The 22,063-nt window shown below is 42.0% G+C and overlaps 1 protein-coding gene across 1 annotated transcript in view; it reads left to right on the top strand.

Moving 5' to 3' along the window:
* The window catches only part of LOC119888589 (A disintegrin and metalloproteinase with thrombospondin motifs 2-like), a 112,655-nt gene extending 92,007 nt beyond the window's left edge, over positions 1 to 20,648 (top strand). Inside the window, 20 exon segments of the mRNA XM_038699230.1 lie at positions 2,015 to 2,057; positions 2,060 to 2,097; positions 3,785 to 3,941; positions 4,991 to 5,096; positions 5,448 to 5,591; positions 5,940 to 6,072; positions 6,776 to 6,805; positions 7,913 to 8,026; positions 8,134 to 8,279; positions 8,605 to 8,780; positions 10,945 to 11,078; positions 11,202 to 11,325; positions 11,832 to 11,912; positions 12,011 to 12,174; positions 12,325 to 12,481; positions 12,595 to 12,730; positions 12,847 to 13,054; positions 13,454 to 13,583; positions 13,991 to 14,077; positions 17,426 to 20,648. Coding sequence (XP_038555158.1) covers positions 2,015 to 2,057; positions 2,060 to 2,097; positions 3,785 to 3,941; positions 4,991 to 5,096; positions 5,448 to 5,591; positions 5,940 to 6,072; positions 6,776 to 6,805; positions 7,913 to 8,026; positions 8,134 to 8,279; positions 8,605 to 8,780; positions 10,945 to 11,078; positions 11,202 to 11,325; positions 11,832 to 11,912; positions 12,011 to 12,174; positions 12,325 to 12,481; positions 12,595 to 12,730; positions 12,847 to 13,054; positions 13,454 to 13,583; positions 13,991 to 14,077; positions 17,426 to 19,446 — 4,329 coding nt within the window. The 3' untranslated portion in view covers positions 19,447 to 20,648.
* Positions 20,649 to 22,063: the final 1,415 nt, after the last annotated feature.

The raw sequence follows: 22,063 nt of genomic DNA, 5'->3' as shown, positions 1-22,063 counted from the left end.
GCTTAGAGCACTGCCAACTGTAAATTTTAAATTTCAGAAGGTTAATTAGTATATTTCATAATTTACCAGACAGATGTTCCCGATAACATAGAGCCCAATGCCGCAAACCAAACGTGGCTTATTTTGAGGTATCTGAAAATGGTGTAGAGCTGTAAAACCAAAAGTTGTCGCCATGTTTATATGTTGAGGTAATCAAACACATTTATTTCAGACTGTTTGTGGTTAACAAATTATGATTCACTCCACTGGATTTTTCCTAATAAGATGCTGGAATTTCTGCCATTAGGTCACATATGGAACAGAGTATTAGGTTACTCCAAATTTCTCCTCTCTTCTTTAAAAACCCTTCTCCGCAGCTTTATGCTACATTTGTTTTCTAAGAATGCATTGTTTCCTCTCCGTTTCAAGCTTTTTTTCTTTTCTCACTTTGCCTCTGTGCTCCTTCCCCCCTCTCTGCTCAGCTTCGTGTCTCTTTCCCTTTGTCTCTATGTCTCTATTCGTAGCATTCCTCAACTCTCTGTTGTACCTTTCTCTCACTGGGTGTGTCTGCGATTGTGTTCTTCTTCTCTGTACCTGTTTGTGTGTGTGTGTGTGTGTGTGTGTGTGCGTGTGTGTGTTTTCTGTGCGAGTCTCTTTCTCCACAGCGTGTCCATCAGCATCTCATTACGGCTGTCTGTTTTTACATCCCTTTGCCTCATTAGGCACCGCACACAGCCACTGAGGACAGCAGGCCTCAACTCCTGCGCCAATTTACCCTCTCTCTCTCTCTCTCTCTCTTTCTTTCTCTCTCTCTGTATGTGTGTGTGTGTGTTCAGTTTTTGCCAGTAAAATGCTCTCTGCATCTCACTTGTCACACATTACCTTGTTTCCTTGCATTAGGCTCTTTCCTTCCTTTACATCTTTCTTCCTTCATCTCGTCTCGACCTGTGCTCATGGGAAACTGAGTTCCTGCCAACTTCGTTTTCTCTCATTTTTGGTTCCTTCGCTTCCCTTCTAGTCTCTAATGTCACTGTGTTGCTGGCTGGAAACTTTCATATCTCATTGTTTTGTGTTCTATTTACTACTTTCTAATAAGGCATACTTTATAACAGATTTATAATTTGTTATTAATGGATTTTATTCAGGGTTAATTAGCCATGGTTGTGAAGTGTTTTGTTTGGTGTTTATTCTCCTCCAGTATGCCACTTGCTTAATCTTTTTTTTTAGTTAGCTACATTAAGAAATGACTCCATTGAACCGGTTACCTTTTAGAATATTTTTTCATTTTGGGAAAACAGTCATTCAGTTTCTTACAGAGAGTTAGATAGAAGGTTGATACTAGGATGATCATATCTCTCCATTTGATATGAAGCTACAGCCATCCACTAGTTAGCGTAGTTAAGCATAATGACTCCAGGTAGTCACTGCAACCACACTAGAAATAGTCAGAAAAAACGAGCACAGTTTTTACACATAGTGTAATAAATTACCCAAATTTTTATATTCCAGTTTTGTAAGTGGCCATATGCTCAAGCAGGTTTAACTGGTTTTGTACCCAATTGCAGACACTAAACACTGCTGTTTGAGTTAACTGATTTATTTTACTGAAAAAACATAAAGTTGTTACGATGAAAAGTCCTAACAAAACAAAACACAGCTGATCCAACAAATGCGGGGCTAAGCCAACAAAGTCACAATAATCTAACAACCAAAATGTTAAATCCAAAGTCCACTGACAAATGAAACAAACTATTTTCAGGCAGGTGGGAACATAAATCCACGAGCATATAAATGGTGAGTAACAGGCAGAGTTGCAGGCAGGTAACGAGACAGGGAAACCTCGCAGCATTGACGAAGATGAGCCAAACATGGACAATAAATTCTGAACCACACCACAGACACACACAAGCAGGCAGCTACTACTAACAAAACTATTACTGACAACTTACAAACCTTTTATATATTTGATTAGATTTTGTTGTATTTCTTCCACTGAGATTTGTGTTCCTTCTTGTGTTTCTCTATGCAACTCCAGGTGAATGAAATCTACCATGACCAGTCTTTGGGAGCAAAGATCAACGTGTGCTGGTGCGGATTATCATGCTTGGCTACGGAAAGGTAAGACAAACACAAGTTCTATAGAAAAGTTGACTGAAACAATCTCTTTAAGTACCTACAGTAAGCATGTTCAGCCAAGTCGTACACACACACACACACACACACACACTCACACATAAACAAATACACACACACGCCCGCACTCATCAGCACGCACTGATGCCCGGAGCCTGTTATTCCAGTGGACTGAGCAAAAGAGGAACTAAAAGCATGCAGCATCCCAGGGGAGTGTTTTCAAGTCACACGCCTTCATAGTTCAGCACCAAAGCACACAGAAACTCTGCCCGTTATGCAATCAGCCTTCCTCCCAGTAGGCTGCAGCACAGAATCATGGGAAGTCCAGGCAAAGATAAACAATCAATGATAGCCCTCCCTCATTCATAAACAGACTGGACGATGGGGCTAGCATCCTTTTCTTCTTGACTGTAACTCTATCTGCCTGCCTGTGCTGAAGGGAAGAAGAGAGGAAGAGAGTGGAAAAAGAGAGATAAACCAAGCAATGGCAGGAAAGGAGGAAGGCAGGGATTACCCTACAGGATTATACAAATTATTTTATTGCTAGTTAGGTGCTCTGTGATACACTTATGCTGCTGTAGCCTTATCTCTTCCTCTCCTATCTACATGTCTACAGTCCCAGTGGAGCCCTGGAAACACACACTACCACACACACACACACACACTCCCCTACATTGGTCATTCTGGACCAGGCCCTATGCAGCTTCAGCCAAAGCTCTGGCTGTCCATCATCCCCAATTACCGTGGCAACAGAGCTGCACCCAGACAGCCTGCAGATTGGCTGTGTGACCCTGAATGCAGGCGCACCCACACTTCACACACACACACACCAACACATCGTGTACTCACAACCCACCCTTACAAATACACCTTTAAAGATCACAAAAACACACTGAAACACACATGAAAGCACCTGATGAACATGATACACACACACACACACACACACACAAACAAGTGCACTCCGTCTTAGGGGTGTTTGTGCAGAGGCAGGCCATATGTCTTCACTGCAGCACACTCACACTACACACACTCTTCGCTGTTTGATTCAGCTGTGCATTGATTCTGCATGTGTGAAAACAGCAAGGAAATGTGGAAAGCAAGGCGAAAAAGGAAGCAGTGGAAGAGAGAGACGGAAAGACTTGTACAGCAGAATGTAGGGAGGCAGGGGAGGGGGCGAGATCCTAACGAGGAAGAGAATGAGGGGTGAAGGTGAATGAAAAGAATTGCTGGCATCTGGGTGTTTGTGTGGGTGTCTGTATTATGCTTTAAATCATAAGTAAATATGCTGTAATTGGACATGATTTTGGACCATTAGTGCATAGCTCATTAACAGGCAGCTCTGTGTTCAGTTTCATGTTCATTATTGAAACCGTCAAGATTACGGGATCCTAAGCATTATTGTGAGAGCACTCTGGATCCATCTGTGTGCGTGTGTGTGTGTGTGTGTGTGTGTGTGTGTCTGTGTCTGTGTGTCTGTGTGTGTATGTGTGTATGTGTTGGACACCTCAGCAATTTGCAAGATGTGCTGACAAGATATAACATTGTGCCACTGCCCCCTACAGGGTTGAATAAAATGTGATTGTACCAGAGCTGAAGCAAGGTTTAGTTCTCTGTTTTTGAATGACACCATATTTTCTCTCTTTCCCTGCATCTGTCTCTCTCTTTCCAGTCCATGAGCCTGATTGAACTGAGGAACCCGTCTCAGAGTCTGGAGAATGTGTGTCGCTGGGCCTTCCTGCAGCAGAAGCAGGACACAGGCGACGCCGAGTATCACGACCACGCCATCTTCCTCACACGGCAGGAATTTGGCCCCACGGGCATGCAGGGTAACGAAAGACATACACTGAACCCTTTCTGTTTAACATATCATACATACATCCAAACTGCACCCCCCTCTCCTTTTCCTCATATAGCTGCACAGTACACAGCTGTGTTGTTTGGTGGTTGGTGGTTTTCTGTGCAGCAGAGTGCAGGCTAACAGGCAAGCCCAGGGGAGAGGCCTCTAAAGGCAGTGGCCTAGCTATCCAGAAGCCCTTCAGCTGCCCTTCGGCTCAGCCTTCAGCAGCAGAAAATCAATAGGCAGAGCAGGGCCAGCCACAGTCCCACAATTAAAGGCAGTACAGGACAGACAAGCACACAGGGAGTTGGAGATTGCTGTATGTAGGGATAGAAGCCGACGGTTTAGGGTTAGGATTAGACACACAAGCATGCACACATGTGTTTTTATGTGTGAACAAGTACTGCGTGTGTCTATTTGTGTAAAAATTACATATAATGAATATCATTGCATAGGTAAGTCTCATATTTAAGTTTAAAAGTGAGCATAGTTAACCTCAATAAGTTTCATCTCTCAGATCCACTGACTGACATGAATGCACTTTCAACTGACTTGTATTTCAGTATATGGAGTCAAATTAAAGAGTTGCCTAGAGACATACAGACTTCAGTATTGTTCAGATATTATTACATTTTAAGAAAGTGTATGAAAACCATATCATTTGACAATATGAATTTAGCGAGGTATTTACGTTTATTAGGCTGTCACTGCTGTGTATATTTTGGTAGGTATGGATGTTTTGCAGCAAAAGTTGAAAAGAGGCGGATCATTTATCTATCTTATTTATTTTGGGAAGGGCTTAGGTAAAAGGTGTGTTTTTTTGTGGGAAATTTTGTGTTAGATATATATGCTGAAATACGTTACACTTGAAATGGATTTAAATGAAACTTTACCTTTGACTATCCAAGTCCAAAAGTCTTGTTATACTGTTAATTTAAAGCATTGCAAAGGTTTTGGCACTCTGCAAAGCCTTCAGCACAACACAACAAAGTCCACAAATCCTGACGATTGTGTCTCTCTCTCTTCCTGTTTGCCTAGGTTACGCCCCAGTGACGGGCATGTGCCACCCAGTGAGGAGCTGCACTTTGAACCACGAGGATGGTTTCTCTTCTGCCTTTGTGGTGGCACACGAGACCGGACACGTGTAAGTTATTTTGTCATAATGATGTCTTCAAGAGCCATGCTCTCGGGCTACAGCAAAAGACAACAAAGCAGTCACTTATAAGACCATATTGATTTATAACAGTTTTGGACCGTTGGTCACCACAGCCAATATCTATATCGACTCACATATGAACCCCCCCCCCCTCCCCTGGTCCTTGTCTTTCTTCTCCTCCCACATGTTCCCAATCTGTCTCTGCTCGTTCATCCCCTTTCCCTTCACTTCCCTCCTGAGTCTTCTCTTGTCTCTCTCTCTCTCTCTCTCTCTCTCTCTCTCTCTCTCTCTCTCTCTCTCTCTCTCTCCCTCTCTCCCTCCCTCTCTACCTCCCCGCAGGCTGGGGATGGAGCACGATGGCCAGGGGAACCGCTGCGGAGATGAGGTCCACATGGGCAGCATCATGGCTCCACTAGTACAAGCTGCCTTCCACCGCTTTCACTGGTCTAGATGTAGCATGCAAGAGCTGGGACGCTACCTTCAGTGAGACACAAACACACACACACACACACACACACACACACTTTCTCACACGGTATCATACTAGGATTTCAAACTTTCATCAATATAATAAATAAAATTTGTTGTTATTATCCTCAAAGCTGTTACAGTATAAAGCATTTAAGTCTCATTGCCAAAATCACAGGGTGGTGGTTTTCAAGGTGAGAAAGTCCAAATGTAAAGGTATGGGGGGCTCTGAAACAAAAATAAAAATCATCTTTAGTCCCTGCCCTAAGTTTATTTCCACACAATGACATGAATAAATGAAAGAAAAAAAATGAAGGAAGTAAAATTTCACAACATAAATTTTTCTTTTTACTCTTCTTGCAGCTCCTATGACTGTCTCCGTGATGACCCCTTTGACCACAACTGGCCGTCGCTGCCTCAGCTTCCTGGTTTGCACTACTCCATGAATGAACAGTGTCGCTTTGACTTCGGTGTGGGCTACACAATGTGCACCGCGGTAAGAGATCCCCATAGTCTGATAGTGACTTTACTAACACTGCGCTAACATACTGAAGGCAACTTCTACAACAGTTGCCATCAAGTTTACCATCACTTTAGATGAGGCAGTTTGTCAGAGTTGGCATAAACTCACTTTGAAGTCTGTTAACTCAGAATGTGCTGAATTTTACAGTGGAAGATACATTTGTATGGGAACTCTTGAGCTCTGAGGGTTTTCCTAGTGACCTGAACCCAGCACTGATCTATCTCTGCTTTACACTATAATGAAAGAGTCACACATACACAGCTATTCACATTCTTCTGATGTCCTCTGCTTTCCTCTCCCGGCCACTGGTGGGATTGGCATCTTGCTTAAAAGCAGGTAATTGGTTTTTGTAGCTATTTCTTTTTTTCCATTATTAATGTTAATTATAATAAGGAATATTTGTTTAATGAAACACCCACATTTAACACTTAATACCACAGTGCTTTTACATGAACCAGTCACAAGCAGTCTTTTTGTAAACACAAAACATCAGCAGTAGACGAGCTCCACCCAGCTTCACCACCTTCCCCCTGTCACGCTCACTCACTCTATGACTGTGAAACCACTGTGGCGTGCTGTTGGGAAGCTGTTGCTTGATTGACAAAGGGCTTGTTCAGGGACTTTGCACACATTGCTAGATTACCCTCTATTCTCTTGTCAAACCCATTCCCCTCAGCTACAAAAGGCGGGCCAGTCTGGAACGCAGGTAAGGTAACCCCACCTCCCGGAAGACATGTGGCCCGTCATTTGTTTTCTCAGATTTTTTTTTCTATTTGTCCTCTGAAGTTGTAGCTGTTTGTAATGTTGCTCCTTACTTTTCTTTTTTACTGTACTTTGTTTCTCTGTTCTACCATCGTCATATTTTGGACGTTAGTCTGCAGGATTCTAAAATGCTCATTTCCAGAGAAACTAGCTGTAAAATCCCTAAAAACACTGTGACTCTACTGGTTCAGTGGCTACAGTGCAGTTCAACAGTTGAACCGTACCATATCCTGACTTTTATCCTGCAAATATGTGTTAAATCACAGCAGCGCTGGCAGGAAGAGCCTCATTATATTGGCACACTCACAACTATAAACGAGTGGAAAAGATTGGAAAGAAATCTTTCCCATCCAAGGGGAAAGAGCCGAGCCAGAACAGAGGCTGTTTTTCCATGTTTCACTTCAGCTTTTAGGATCCTCCAGTCTGATGTCATTGGTGATTACCTACCACAGTCTAGCCATTGATTGTGACTCGCCCCTGACCTGCAAAGGTCCCCTGGGGTCATGGTGGGTAGGAAAGTCTGTGGAAAGGAGGGAGGAGGGCACGGCCCATCAGACACTGGACTGCAGGTTGGTTTGGTGGTGGCCTCATCATCAGACAAGGAAGAGAATTTGGTCCATGATCTGTGTCTAGAGGCATTTTAGAGGTCAATGGGACGTCACCTTTTGGCCTTTTAACCTTTTGCCCTCTGCCCTCTGACCTCCCTTGTGTCCTAATTAAACCACAGGCTGTCTCATTCTGAGAGTCTTGTCTCTCTCTCTCATCCTTTGGTTTAGTTTGCATGACTGGCTGTGTGTTTCTAAGTGGAGCGTAGTGTACAGTGCCATGACACAGTACAGGGTCATTGTTTTTATAATTGTTGGGTATAATACTGTTGTGGTTATTGTTGTAGTGATACTTCTCATCTCTATTTGTATTATCTAATTTCAGTGTTTAGTCTCATTCCAGCTGTCTCATGACAGTTGGTTTGTACTTTTGAAGGTCAGTCTGTTAAATACTGTGTATGGTAGGACTTTAATTGTAAGAAGGAGTTTCTCTCTGTGCCCTGCAGTATCGCACATTTGACCCATGTAAGCAGCTATGGTGTAGCCACCCAGACAATCCCTTCTTCTGCAAGACCAAGAAAGGACCCCCTATTGATGGCACAATGTGTGGGGATGGGAAGGTATTAATAGGCTATTGTGCTTTAATATACATTCTGTCAATGAAATAAAATTTAAATGCACACTGTGTCCAAATTTCAACTTGTATTGTATACTTGGCCTATTGTAGCACTGCTTTAAAGGTCACTGCATCTGGTTGACCCCGGACATCATAAAGCAAGATGGAAACTGGGGTTTGTGGAGTGAGTTTGGGCAGTGCTCCCACACATGCGGTGGAGGAGTACAGTTTCGCACACGCGACTGTGACAATCCTAGGTATGAACATTTCCCAGTATTTAATAAATATATATACATATGTGTGTGTGTGTGTGTGTGTGTGTAAAAATTGCAGGTTTTTAATCTGTGATTAATTATGCCAAATTCAGCTGAAGCTCTAAACTTTTTTTAGCAAGCACACCTCTGATATGTGTTGCACTGGCTCTTGATAGTGATAATTGCAGAGAGGCAATTTACTCTATTAACGTAGATAAAGATCTTATATAAGTGTTCTATGCATAATTTCTAACCCAAGTTTCCAATGAATATGAAACACAACGCATTGTTAATAAAAATAATGTCCTCTGCCCTGCCTGCCTCTCAGACCAGCCAATGGAGGCCGTCCCTGTGTGGGGACAGCTTACCAGTTCCAAATGTGCAACACCAACGAGTGTGAGGATATCTACAGTGACACGCGAGAGGAGCAATGCCACGCTTGGGACCCTCGCTTTGAACTCAACAGCAACAAGCACCACTGGCTGCCTTACGAACACTCAGATCGTGAGTATCCACCTATACTCTCCACCACAGATGGAGTGGGGATGAAGGGGTTTGGTGAGATGGATGCAGACAATGGCTGTCATAACAAAGATGATACACTGTGGAAGTTATAAATACAAATGAAAGCTAAACAGAGGAAGTAAACGCATAATTCCTGAAAAAAAATGCGGTTGGGTTTTCGAGGGTTTTATATATAGGTTGTGTTCTGTTATGGTCGTTGGCATCTGGCTGTCCTGCTGAGTCTGAGTACAGCTTTGAGCTACGGCTACGCCCTCCCATAAAAACACAGAATCTCTTTAAAATCTTTAAAAAAACAATCTTTTTTTAACTTGGTGTCTTCTCTTTCCCCACCCAATTACTGCTGTCATTTGAACCTCACTAACCGCCTTTTCCTTCCTCTTTTTTTTTCTGCATCCATGTATCAGTATGGACAAATCACAGTGGGATCCCATCCTAAAGTTCTCCACCCAATATCCAAAACTTATTTACTGTACTTTATTGAGAAGTAAAATGTGTGTGTGTGTGTGTGTGTGTGTGTGTGTGTGTGTGTGTGTGTGTGTGTGTGTGTGTGTGTGTGTGTGTGTGTGCGTGTGTGTGGTTGTCACACCCACCCTGTCTCTAAGTGGAGGTGTCACTGCCTTCCTGATAGGTATTAAATTATCATCTAACTAAAGGGCAGCACTAGAGAAAAGTGCTGAGCTGTCTCCATATCTAATCGGAGGTCACGCTGCGCACACTCCGCTAAGAGGGGCCTTACTAAATAGTTTTTCTCCATTCTTATCATTTCTAAATGCCATATTTTTCAGCAAGGCTTTCTCAGTCTCAAATTACTTTTCCGCGAGTGTGTGTTGGTGTGCGAGCACAGAAGTCTGTGTGTGTGTGAGTGAGGAAAAAAGTGAACTGGGAGGTGAAATTGAATTCCATTCATGGTCTGTCATCTCCAGAGTTCTAGATGGTGTGAGGAGAGAAAAAGAGTGTGTCTGCTTCGTGTGTGAAATTGTAGTATTTGTTTAGAGACGTCTGACACTGTTGCTTTTTTGTCTCTATTTGGTTCTTCTCCCTTTCAGGGGATCTCTGAGCCTTTAATTAATACTTGCATGTTATTGCTTTTATTGTTTTCATATGTTTTTATTTCTGTTGTCATGTGTCATCGTGTGTTGTAAAATTTCCCCTTAATTTTGTCTTGCTTTTGTTTGGCCCTACTGGTTGGCTTTCTGTTGTTATACTGCCTTCTGGGAATTTGCTTTGCTTTGTCAAAGCACCTTGTAAACTCTGTTTTTAAAGGTGCTATATAAAGAAAGTTATTATTATTGTGCTGAAACGTTGAAAGGTGAGGAGCAGCACGGAAAATGTACCAGCAGCTAATGTGCAGTGTTTCTTGCTGGTGCGTGGAAAATATAAATACGGGCTTGTTAATATATTTAACCTCCGTTCTGTTACTGAATATCTCCTTTGCCTTTAAAGTCCAATAAACATACAGTAAACCATTCAACATGCAAAATAAAAGTCTTCATAACCATATTCATATCCCTAAAACCACAAATGGGTGGCTAATACAGACATACTCTGTTTTAGAGGTATATATAAATCTATAAATATATATATGTATCTATTTACACTGTGACTCACAAATACAATTAAGCCTGTAATGCACATGCATGGCACACGCCCCCTAAATTATCATAGTGTATTCAGCACACTGCAGAAGAGAATTCATTCAGATCACTAAGTAGGAAATTCATATATTATTTCTGTGCATTTTCAGTGTGTTTTTGTCCGCATATTATAATTCTACAGTAGCATGTCTGCCACCTGCTTATTAGTGTCAAAGCACCATAAGACAAGGTCTCTGGATTATGTCCATCTGTGATAAATGGGATGAAGTAGGAGTGTTCGTTCTCGCTGGGATGAACTGCCAGGTTTTGTCTCTGGAGGCTCATGTAGTCGTAGTATGAGTCACACAGACAAACACAATGAGACAGAGCGTCACGCTGACTCATGGAGGGCTCATTCAGAAAATATGAAATAATCACATGCTGGCTGTTAAGATTAAATCATCAAAAAGGATCCCACATGTGCCATTCCAATTATATTTAAATTATATCCATTCCAATAACCATTTGAATAATTGGGTCATTGTTGTGTGTTTGTGTTTGTTTCCCAGCTAACAAACGCTGCCACCTGCATTGCCAATCCAAGGAGACACGAGACGTGGTCTTCATGCAGAGAATGGTTCTGGACGGCACACGCTGCTCATACAAGGACCCCTACAGTGTGTGTGTGCGTGGGGAGTGTGAGGTTAGTGACGTTATGTGTGTGTGTGTGTGGGTGTGTGTGTGTGAGAGAGAGAGAGAGAGAGAGCAAGACATCTGCAGGTGGTCAGATCTACATGTGTTAAACTTTCCATGTCCTCATGAACAGAAAGTGGGCTGTGACGGTGTGGTCGGCTCTTCAAAGCAGGAGGACAAGTGTGGAGTTTGTGGAGGAGACAATTCCAGCTGCAAAACCTTCAAAGACACCATCACGCGTACTGCCAAGAAACAAGGTAAACACACACTAACAGTAAACATAATCCATATCTAAATCTAGGACAGACTTGACGTGGTTCCATCAGTGTAGCAGCTGTCTATCATGCTGTTACTGTAAGTACAGGATAAATAGTTGGCCAGAGTAATTTGCTTATAGTCTGTACAGGTTTAGTTATGTTCAGCTAAACATTGCCCCCTGGAGGAAGATTTGTAACATTGTCCAAATCTGAGCAGACATGTTTCCATGTAAGTCGAGCATTGCCATGAAGTTACGTCAAACCTCATTCTGTGAGCAAATGTTTATATTATCTCACTATTGACATTGTGACACCTACATTACTGCACCAACATTCCCAGAATCAGATGTTTACTCTGGATGAAAATAGTCACTAGTAAGGAGGGATACTTGGTTGAGATGAGTAAGAGCTCTTTACTGGATTAGCTGAGGTTCTTAAAAAGGAAACTGTAAAATGAGCTTTTGATGATGTTGAAGTCACAAACCAGATGTGTCCTTTCTTTTCAGGTTTCCTCAAAGTTCTTGAAATCCCCAGAGGAGCAAGGCACTTGCTGATCCAAGAGCTGAAAGCGACCTCACACAATTTAGGTATTTTAGATTGTACATTGTTTTCCTTTTCATTGTGTATATGCTGTACTTGTGTCAATTGTAAGTGTAAACAATATATGTTTCACACCTGTCTACAGCTGTAAAGAACGTAGCATCAGGACTGTTCTTCTTGAACGGGGAAAATGAATATCCAGAATCACGCTCGCTCATAGAAAAGGGCGTGGAGTGGGAATATGAGAATGACAATGACAAAGAGACACTTCAGACCACTGGTCCTCTCAGACATGGAATTCTGATCATGGTACACATTGAAATGAATGAAGATTTTGGTTATACGCAAGTGTTTCCTGAATACAAAATTATGTAAATTACACTCAGAATATCACTTTTTGTCTGAAATCATGTTGGTTATGTTTTCTCACTTATTTTATGACAATCTTTCTGTTTGTAGATGAAACTACATGGAGATGAGGATGTGAATTTGTCTTATAAGTACATGATGAACATGGACAGTGACTGTGCCATTCTGAACAACATACTGGTAGAAGACAGTGCCTACGAGTGGGCTCCAAAGAGATGGTCGTACTGCTCCAAGCCCTGTGGTGGAGGTACAGCAGAGCGAGGAAAATACTGTTGTGTATCTAAGATCAACTATGTGCATTTTGCAAGCTTATTATTATTTGTCTGTGCTTACATTTGTAAAAATTTCCATCCCCTGTAGGAAAGCAGTACCTGCGCTATGGCTGCAGAAGAAAAGTTGACAGTAAGATGGTCCACAAGAGCTTTTGTAACAAATCCAACATGAAACCTCGAGGAGACACCAGAGACTGCAACCAGAAGCCCTGCCCTCCACCCACGTATGCATTGTATTTTGTTTGACCAACTGTGAAAACATAACTTAATGAAACTAACAAAACTGTAATCCAGATTGGATCAGAACCTCTGTTTCTCTCTTTCCTGTGCTGTTGTCCAGTTGGGTGACAGGGGAGTGGCAGAACTGCAGCAAACAGTGTGGAAAAACTGGGATGCAAATCCGCTCGGTCAGCTGTGTCCAGCCCTCAGATGACAATACCACACGCTCCATCCACAATAAACACTGTAACGACAACCGGCCCGAGGCACGCAGACCCTGCAACCGACACCCTTGCCCCACCCAGTGGAGAGTGGGGCCATGGTCACAGGTACGCAGGCTGAACATGGATCAGCTAGAACCAGGAAAAGTGAAAAGAATGTTTGGCTTATTTGGGTTTTAGCAGGAAAATACTTGTACAAATATTTTTGTATTAAAGCCCAACAGCTGGTATTTTTGTTAGACAGTCAGTGTTTTAAATATCACAAGACTCCCTCAGAACTGTATTCTTGGCAGCTTTGACAAGCCTCTGAGAAACAGATCATATGATCTTCACTGTTACTACTTACAGTAAACCAAGGATGATGATTAAAACAACAGCCATGATGCTCATGTACTTTACATGCCTTTGTACTGCTTTACATTTTGTGAACTTAAAACATTTTACGTCCATATTTACCAAGTGATTTCTTATAATGTGTCAGTTTGTGTTCATGTCCTGTGTCTCCAGTGCTCAGTGACATGTGGTAATGGAACCCAGCAGAGGCAGGCTCTGTGCCACACCAGGGACAACACCATTGGCCTGTGCCTGGACAGTAAGCCCGATACCATCAGAGTCTGTCGCCTGGATCCATGTCCCAGTGAGTGTTAAGGAACCTCCAACCCATAGATAACCTGCCAGGGCAAACTGTACTGTGTGGAAGTAGACACTTAAATTACTTTTTTTTTTTTACACACAGTTGTCTTATAAAACTGTTTATTACAATGTAGATCTTTATTTCCATGCTTTTGGTCAACATATTCTATCTGCAATACTACATCACTGTACTGTCAATAGTAAACTGTAAATAGCCCACATTGTTAAAAAGAAGCGCAGTATGATGCATGATGCTGTGACCGGCAAGTACAACTTGTCGGTCACAGCAAACAAACAAACAGGCCCTAATATTAGTGTAGAAAAAAGAGGGGAAAGGTGATCACAATAACCATTTAAAGAGTTCTCTTCCTACCTTAACTACTCCATTACTCTCTCCTCTTTTCTCTGCAGAGGGCTCATCAGACCTCAACAAGAATGGCAACATCCTGATCCAGTGGCTGTCCCGCCCCAACCCCAACTTCCCAAAGATCTCCTCACGTAAAACCTCCCTCCATAGTTCCCAGCCTGGCCTCCACAGCGGCAGCCGCAGCTGCATGTCTGTCCTTTGCTGGGCCCTGCCCATCTCTGTCCTCTTGTCTCTGCAGGGCCGGCCTCGGCTGGCCCCCTGACCTGCCCCTCCCCTGCCCCGTGCCTGTGCCTGTGCCCACGCCCGTGAGCGAGCGGCAAAGCTTGTGCTTCTCTTTTTGGGGGGGGGGGGGGGGGTTGCCTCTCTCTCTGTGTGTCTGAGACGGCTCTGACTAGGGGGAGGTCTCTGGCTCCTGTGTGTGCTAGTTGGTTCTCTCTTGCTCTGTCTCTCTCTCTCTATCTCTCTCTCTATCTCTCCTTTGTGGAGCATTGTGTTGTAACCGCTGGCCAGTCGAAAACTCAAAAGATCAACAAAAAATTTGATGTGAAAAGGATTCGAAGTGGCAAGGCGAACAGGTTTTCATTGGCACCTCCTCAGATGTGTCGAAGAGCCGTTCATGTGTGAGGGACCCCCTCTGCATTTGGCGGCCATGTTTTTGCGCGAGCTAGCTGCGTGTTGTCATGGGTTACCACTCCTGAGATGCAGCTGCGCTTATTTCTTTTTGTAGTGCACTGTCATTGTGGGGAGAAACAGGTGTGAAAATAAACAGAAACGGTATATAAATATCTATATAGAGAAAAAAAGTTATTAAAAAAATGAAAGCTTTATTGTGAATGTGATCTTGTCACAATGAGGACATCTTTGCTAAAGTGCTCATCTGACATCCTGGTTCCATTCGGGGATGAGAAACGGTGTCTCATTCTACGTTCCATTCTCAGATTGACAGGAACTCAGCACAGGGACAGGAAGTGACATCAGTAAACCTTTTGATTTTGGAGGGAGGGAACTGTGAGGTGACAAATCTCGAAGTAAAGGCTAATTTTAAAAAAAACAACAACAAAAAAACAGGGTAGTCTGACCACTTGAGGTTGCTTCCCATTTCACCTCATCATCAGCCATCCTCTCTTTGACTGTTATACTAAAGTTCAATAAATGCAGCTTATTTGTGCTTGCAGACTTTAAACAAATACATCTATAATATATTTGTATTTATATATACCTATAAATCTAAAACTATATGAGTAACAATAATATTAATAATGTTTTACCATGAATAAGCTGTAGCTTATTTGCCTAAAACCTTTGGACTGCTATTGATCGCTTAGATCCTTGACTGTTATGTGTATTTTTTTATTGATTTTACATGAATACAGATGAATATTTAATAAAGGTAAAGTGTTTCGGGGGGAAGGGGTTAGACCTATATTATGCAGGACTTGGTCAGTTAGTTGCCTCTCCATTCTCTCAGATGGATCAGTGGTTTACTGTCGCTTCTTGTTTTCTTTAAGGATAGGATCACGTTTTGTCATGCACATTTGCATCCATCACCTTTATGTATGCGTATACGCGCGCGTGTGTGTGTGTGTGTTGTGTGTGTGTGTGTGTGTGTGTGTGTGTGTGTGTGTGTGTGCGTGTGTGTGTGTGTGTTTGTATGTGTGTGTGTGAGTGTATTAGTGGATCTGCGTGTGTTGTCTACTTGTATATGGGCATGGATGCATGTGTGTCTTGTGTGTAAGCTTCAATGAGTAAACGAATGTGTGATTGAAAGATATAATGTCTTGTCAGTGAAAGTTTGTTGTGTGTGTGTGTGTGTGTGTGTGTGTGTGTGTGTGTGTGTGTGTGTGTGTGTGTGTGTGTGTGCGTGTGTGTGTTTGCATGTGTATGTGTGTAAGAGAGCTTCATCATTCGGGCTTATACACATTGCGATCAGATACAGAAATACCTCATAAACTTTGAGTTGAGAGCGTCTGATGATCTCATTTTATTTTGATGAACATTAACCACGTGAACAATGCCTTATCTTGGATTGAATGTAATGGCATTTATCTGTGAAAGAGATGGCTTTTCTCATTCAAAGTTTCACTCGGAATAGAGGCAGCTTCAAACCAACTTAACAAACTCACACCCGCCAACCATCAAACCTACCAAGGTGATGTTGGACCAATGTCTGACTACTGGGAAGGGTTTACAAAGGGCCTAGGGTATCGACACATGGCATCTAGAAAAAAAAAAACACTTCTGACTTGTCATTGTATTGTGATCACATATTTCTGTTGTGACTATGTAGCGAGCTATCCAAGGTTTCCTTCTGCTGGAGTTGGACTGTATGAGACCAAGCCACACCTAGCAGTGCGACTGTATATAACATTGGTGTTGACTGTATTTAATAATGTTCATGACTGTTATCTTCTTCTATAATATTCTATACTATGGGTAACTGTTTTGTGGCTTCACTGGCCTGCTGCGTGGGGCTGGCTAACGTTTGGCTAACGTTGAAGAAACATTCAGATGGACTACGTGCACTGCGTCTATATGCACTTTGATTTATCAGGGAAATTTTATTAATGTTTTGTAAATGTTTCATATGACACTTAATGTGCCATTCCAGTTTTTACATCATCATGGAAATTATGTATTTTATTTAAACAGCAAATATCATTTATGTACTTCATGTTATTTTTTTCCAATCGATAAACAGATTGACTGGTTGATTTCCAAGTAATGAAGTGTTTTACCAAAGTGACTGTGAACTTGTAACTTTCGATACAGTTGAATTATTTTTCTTAAGAAAAGAATATATCTATATATTGAGCAGGGGGGGCGTACATCTCATTGTTTCAGTTACTGTCATTCTCAACAGCAAAGTTGTATCAATAAAAATGTTTTAAAAAGTGTGATCTTTCTCTCACCAGGAATGTTCACTGGCTAGATTCTTCATCAGTCAAAATGTCAAACTTAGCCAGGAGAACAGTTATTTTTACTGTCATGTTACAAAAGGGTTAAAGTGGTACAGAATTAAAACTCAACAACTGAAAAACAATACACCTGAAACAAATGCTACATAAAGCTGTATGAGGAAGTCAGAATTTAGTTTAGACTTAAAACAGTTAAATTTACAACACAAGACTGGCGACCCTTCTTTTTCTATTTCAGTTGCTTTGGACTAATCTCATGACTACTCTTGATGTGTGGGTCTTTCTCCTCCTCCTCCTTCCTGCATCCTCTGCTATTGGTCTGGCTTTACAACTGTACTCTGCACAGTGTGGAACCAAAACACACACCCACACACACGTATGCATATGTGTACTTAAGCGAACATGCACATACTAATGCTAATTTAACATGTTCTTATTGTTGAAAATTATTTCACATACAAAGACATATCCCAGCAGTTGGACACATATACACACACACGTGCCTCTCCACAGTCTCTACTCCTGGCTGCACCCAGTCTCAGCTCTCTGTCCTCTCCTTCACAGGCCAGCGTTGTCATGGAGACCGCTCAGTGTTCTGTCGTATGGAGGTGCTGAAGCGCTACTGCTCTCTACCGGACTTCCAGCGTATGTGCTGCAAGTCCTGCAGCAATGTTACCATCGCAGAGCCTCCATCTAACTCCACCTCTAGATCCACCTCCATCCAACCAAGTGTTACAGCAACTCCACCCACCAGCACTCTTAGCTCTAGCTTTATCACCAAAGCTGTCATCACCACCATTTCAGCTTCTACCATCAATCCCTGGACTCATCCTCCTACCTCCACCACTGTTGTTCCCCATTTCACCTCTTCCCCCCTAAATGCCACACAAATGATCACCGCTCATCCTCCAGCTGCCACCAGTGCTCCTGTCCCCCCCACTACCTTTTCCACCTCAGTTATTACAACCCTTCCCAGCGTTACTGCTCACCCGCTGCCTCTGCCTACCCCAGATATAGACGAGAGCACAGATCTACAGTTACAGAGCACTACAAACAGTCCCACACACCTTTCAGCAACAGCCAGTCCAACTATGACAAATCCAACAGAAAGCAGTTCAAAAACAGACACCTGGCTAAAATCCAAGCCCAAAAACAATATACCACCAAAGAAACCCCCCAAAAAGATAATTCCACCTAAGATCAATCCAAAAAAGAATACAGCACTAAAGAATACTACAGGAAAAGGTTTTCCACCAAAGAGCAGTCCCAAAAAGAAAACAAATGCTAATCCAAAAAAAAAAGCAACTCCCAAAAAGAATACTCTCAAAAAGACCACTCAAGCTAATATTACTCCCAAAAAGACCACTCCGGCAAACACAACTCCCAAAAAGACCACTCTGGCAAACATAACTCCCAAAAAGATCACTCCAGCAAACAGTACTCCTAAAAAGACTCCTCCTATGAAGACTACTGTTAAAAAGACTCCTCCAGTGAAGAATACTCCTGGGAAAAATACAAAACCCACGCCCAAAAAGGAGGCCAAACCTAAAAAGAATATTCAGGTAAAGACAAAAGTTACTAAACAAACTCAAACAAAGTCAAATCCCCAAAATAACCCAAAACCGGGGCCCAAAAATACCACAAACTCTCAGGCCAAGGTTAATCAGAATAAGGCCACAGTGAAAAAGACTAATCCAAAAAAGAAAACACTTCAAACAACTTCTTCAGATTATACCACAGCTCCCACTCCATACACAAGTCCAGAACAACAAAGAGAGTACTTTTCTTCCACTATCTCGTCCAGCACTAGCGTATATGCGACAGCTACAGGCATGCCTTTCTCCGAGTCCAGAATCAATGTCACGTACATCAGTAACAACACAGCAGCTACAGATGAAACTCCGCTCTGGTATGATGATGCTTTAGCCACAACACCCAGCACTTTAGCCACAACACCCAGCACTTTTGATGATGTCATTAAACCAACTAGAACCGTTAATTTTGAAGATGTCAACATTGCTAGTGGAACCATGCCATATAGTGATGTCACAACGACCAGCAGCGGTGATGTCACAGTAAGCAGCGGGACCATTCTCAGTGGTGATGACATCACAGTGTCCTACGGCAATGTGGGAGTGATTAGTGACACCATGGTGTTAGACGACAGCCTCACCATGGTGATCCCGACCATCAACAGTGAGGATATGACAGACCTCACTTCCTCACCTTGGCTGGACCTGTCTGAGTACATCCCTGTGAGTGTCCCTCTTCCTACGACAACCTCAGACCCTCCCACAGCCTCACCTCCCACCTCCGTCAATCCAACAACAGAAAAACCAGCAATCACAATCATCACCACCTCTACTGTAAGACCTCAACGAAAACCAGAGGAGAACAGTGATAACAACTCCGTTGACATCATATACAACAGGATCATCGGCGTAGACAATGACATCTCCCAGAACAACGTGATCCCAAAGCGCCGGGTCAACCTTAGAGAAAGAACCAGGAACAAACGCATTCAGGAGCTTCTGGAGGAGAAGAGGAACTTTCTCCTCAGGATGAAGAGAGGCCACACAGCATGATAGACAAAGTCTTAACATTTCTCTTATGGAGATGAACATTTTCTTTACAGACTTTCATAAGCCCTGTTAAACCCCTTCTGATCTGCCATGATGCTTTCTATCAGGCCTTTCCACCAAAAAAACCCTCTCTGCCATATCACTATCGTGACAATCAGGTCTGTTGCAGACAGAGAATAGCATGGCCAAATGTTTGAACAGTTGCTTTGAGTAAAGAAAAGTCCTTTAGAGTACAGACTGTTGCTGATATGAAGCAAATCGCCCCGCCTGTGTAAACACAAAGACGACAAACAGCCGGGATGAAGAGTGTACATCCAGTTTGACCAGCACTTTACAAAGCCAAGCTTTGACCCCCCCGCCCAAACCACCCATAGTCTTATTTCAGGAGTCAATGATAATGTAGATAAGGTGTAATGTGGTTTTTAAAATTGATTTATCCCTACTGGCACTTATGGAGCAACAAAACATACCACCTACAATCCAAATCTCCATCTCCATGTTCAGCTCATTTCCCAACAAACAGATTTAATACTGCTAATCCCTGATTAAGAGCTACTGTAGGACGAAATGAAAATGTCTCCCTGTTAAGTCGCCAGCACCCTGAATAACCTATACAAACTGCAAATTGGCGCTTATGGAGGCCTGAAAGCAATATGTTAATTACTATCAGAACGTCAAAGTTTTTGGTTTAATTGATTTGTAAAGGTTTAACATTGCCTGGACTGTGTTTCCAAAGCAAAGGTTTGTCTGAATGCATGGGGTCTCATCTCTCAGGAAGGTCAGATACAGTATGGAAGACTAGTGAGGAACATTGCCAACCACTTGGTGCTACCTGAATTTTTATGATATGTTTTGACATGTAATTAAGCTAGATGGGAAAACAAAATTCAAAACGGCCAGTCAAGCATGGTGCATTTTATGTTAGTTTTGCTAAGAGCAATGTCCCTTATGCATTCATTTATGTACAAAAATACAAAAATATAACGACAACAAGCCCGTTTGTATTAACTGTATCCAAATAGAAGCTTTGAGGGCCACTTTGTTTTCTTTTGTAAAAGTTGTATTATTGGTACATCTCTAAATAGTGAACAGCAGCTGCAAAAGCACCAACGGATCTGTCTGTACGATATCTGTACATATGAAAAAGAACTTAATGTTTAATATTTATTAAAGTTTAAGTGCCTGTGGTATTTTGCAAACTGTCAGTGTTGTGTGATTTGTGTTCCACTGACTGCACTTTTTTTTGTCTTTTTGGCTGCAAACAGTAGGTGACACTGCTGCTGTAAGTCTCACTGCTGCACCAGCTTCAGGTCAACCCAGTGATATAAGACTTCATGACATCTAACTCAGTTTGAGTCAGTTCATTATCAACAGCATTCTAACAAGCTGTTCTTCAATCTATATTTAACTCCCATTTGCAAAGTAATGCAATCTGGCACATAAGGGGCAACATAGCACTTCATGTTCACTGTATTCATGTTTGTGTGAGTCTCAAACCAGCCTTTTTATTGCTTTACATTCATCTTGACTCAGAATATCAGGTTAAGGAGATATCAGGTTCTGTCGACTGACGTTATTTTCAAAATATAAATTCACTGATTACTAAAATGGCGTCTGATTTAGTAAAGATAAGTCTCTTCATTATTGATGGAGCAGCTCCAGTAAGAGACAAAATGTCTGACTTTGGTGGAGTTGTTTACACCCCTGGGATTCAAAATTTAGCCCAGGAAATGACTTGCCTACATTTTTTCCAAGGGGAACACTTTTCTATGGAAGGTTAAAATAATAGTGAAAATTGTTCATACCAAGGTCCGGAGACTGTTTCTTAAATTACACGTTACTATTGACTAAAAGAAGACTAAAAGTCCTAAAAGATTCCGTTCACCTCTGTTGTATTGCGGAAGTGGATAATCAAAATAAAACACAATGTGTATGGCTAGCTAGAGGGAAACCTTTCTTTCCTGTTTTTTCTCTTTAACATGAGATGAGCCTGATAGCTGTATTTCTATGAGTAGAAACACATTTAACTCCAAGGCTCAGTATCTGCATCTAGTTATACTCAGGTTGATTTTGTGGAAAGAAAAAAAAAAGGCGAGTCACTCTATTCAAACTCTGGCTTATTGAATGTAAAAGAAAACAATTTCAATTTGCATTGTTTCAATATGTAAATATGTAAGAGTTGAGGTTGACCCTTAATTGTTTACATCTTTATAATCTCTTGTTTTCCGTAGTTGGCCACAACAGGCATCTGTAAAGTGTCCACACCACTCTTGTTACATGTCATTAAAGGTTCCACTGTGTCAACATGACACATGGCCATCAGAATATTAGATTACTCATCAGTTCTTGTCAGGAACGCAGTGCAGCAAATTAGGATTGCGTGGTCAATAATGCAAACTGTCTGTTACCATTGTCCCCCCTGGGAGAACAAAGAGTGTAGTGTACACCCTAATAATACCAGAAAAGAAATGACTATGGTCTAACATTTGCACCCTCAAAAGTTCAGTTGTTATATTTTTGTGGTTTTGGGGGAAACTGTGTTCAAAATATAAATAAATATTTGTTAACAGTAGGGGCTGGTTTCCAAGCAAGGTCACTTGTACCTTGTTAACTGCAGAAA

This window comes from Micropterus salmoides, unplaced genomic scaffold, assembly GCF_014851395.1.
Source record: "Micropterus salmoides isolate LMB-PRFRI ecotype aquatic unplaced genomic scaffold, ASM1485139v1 Ms_hic_scaffold_5, whole genome shotgun sequence".
NCBI classification, from domain to species: domain Eukaryota; kingdom Metazoa; phylum Chordata; class Actinopteri; order Centrarchiformes; family Centrarchidae; genus Micropterus; species Micropterus salmoides.
This window is presented reverse-complemented; position numbering and strand designations above follow the sequence as displayed.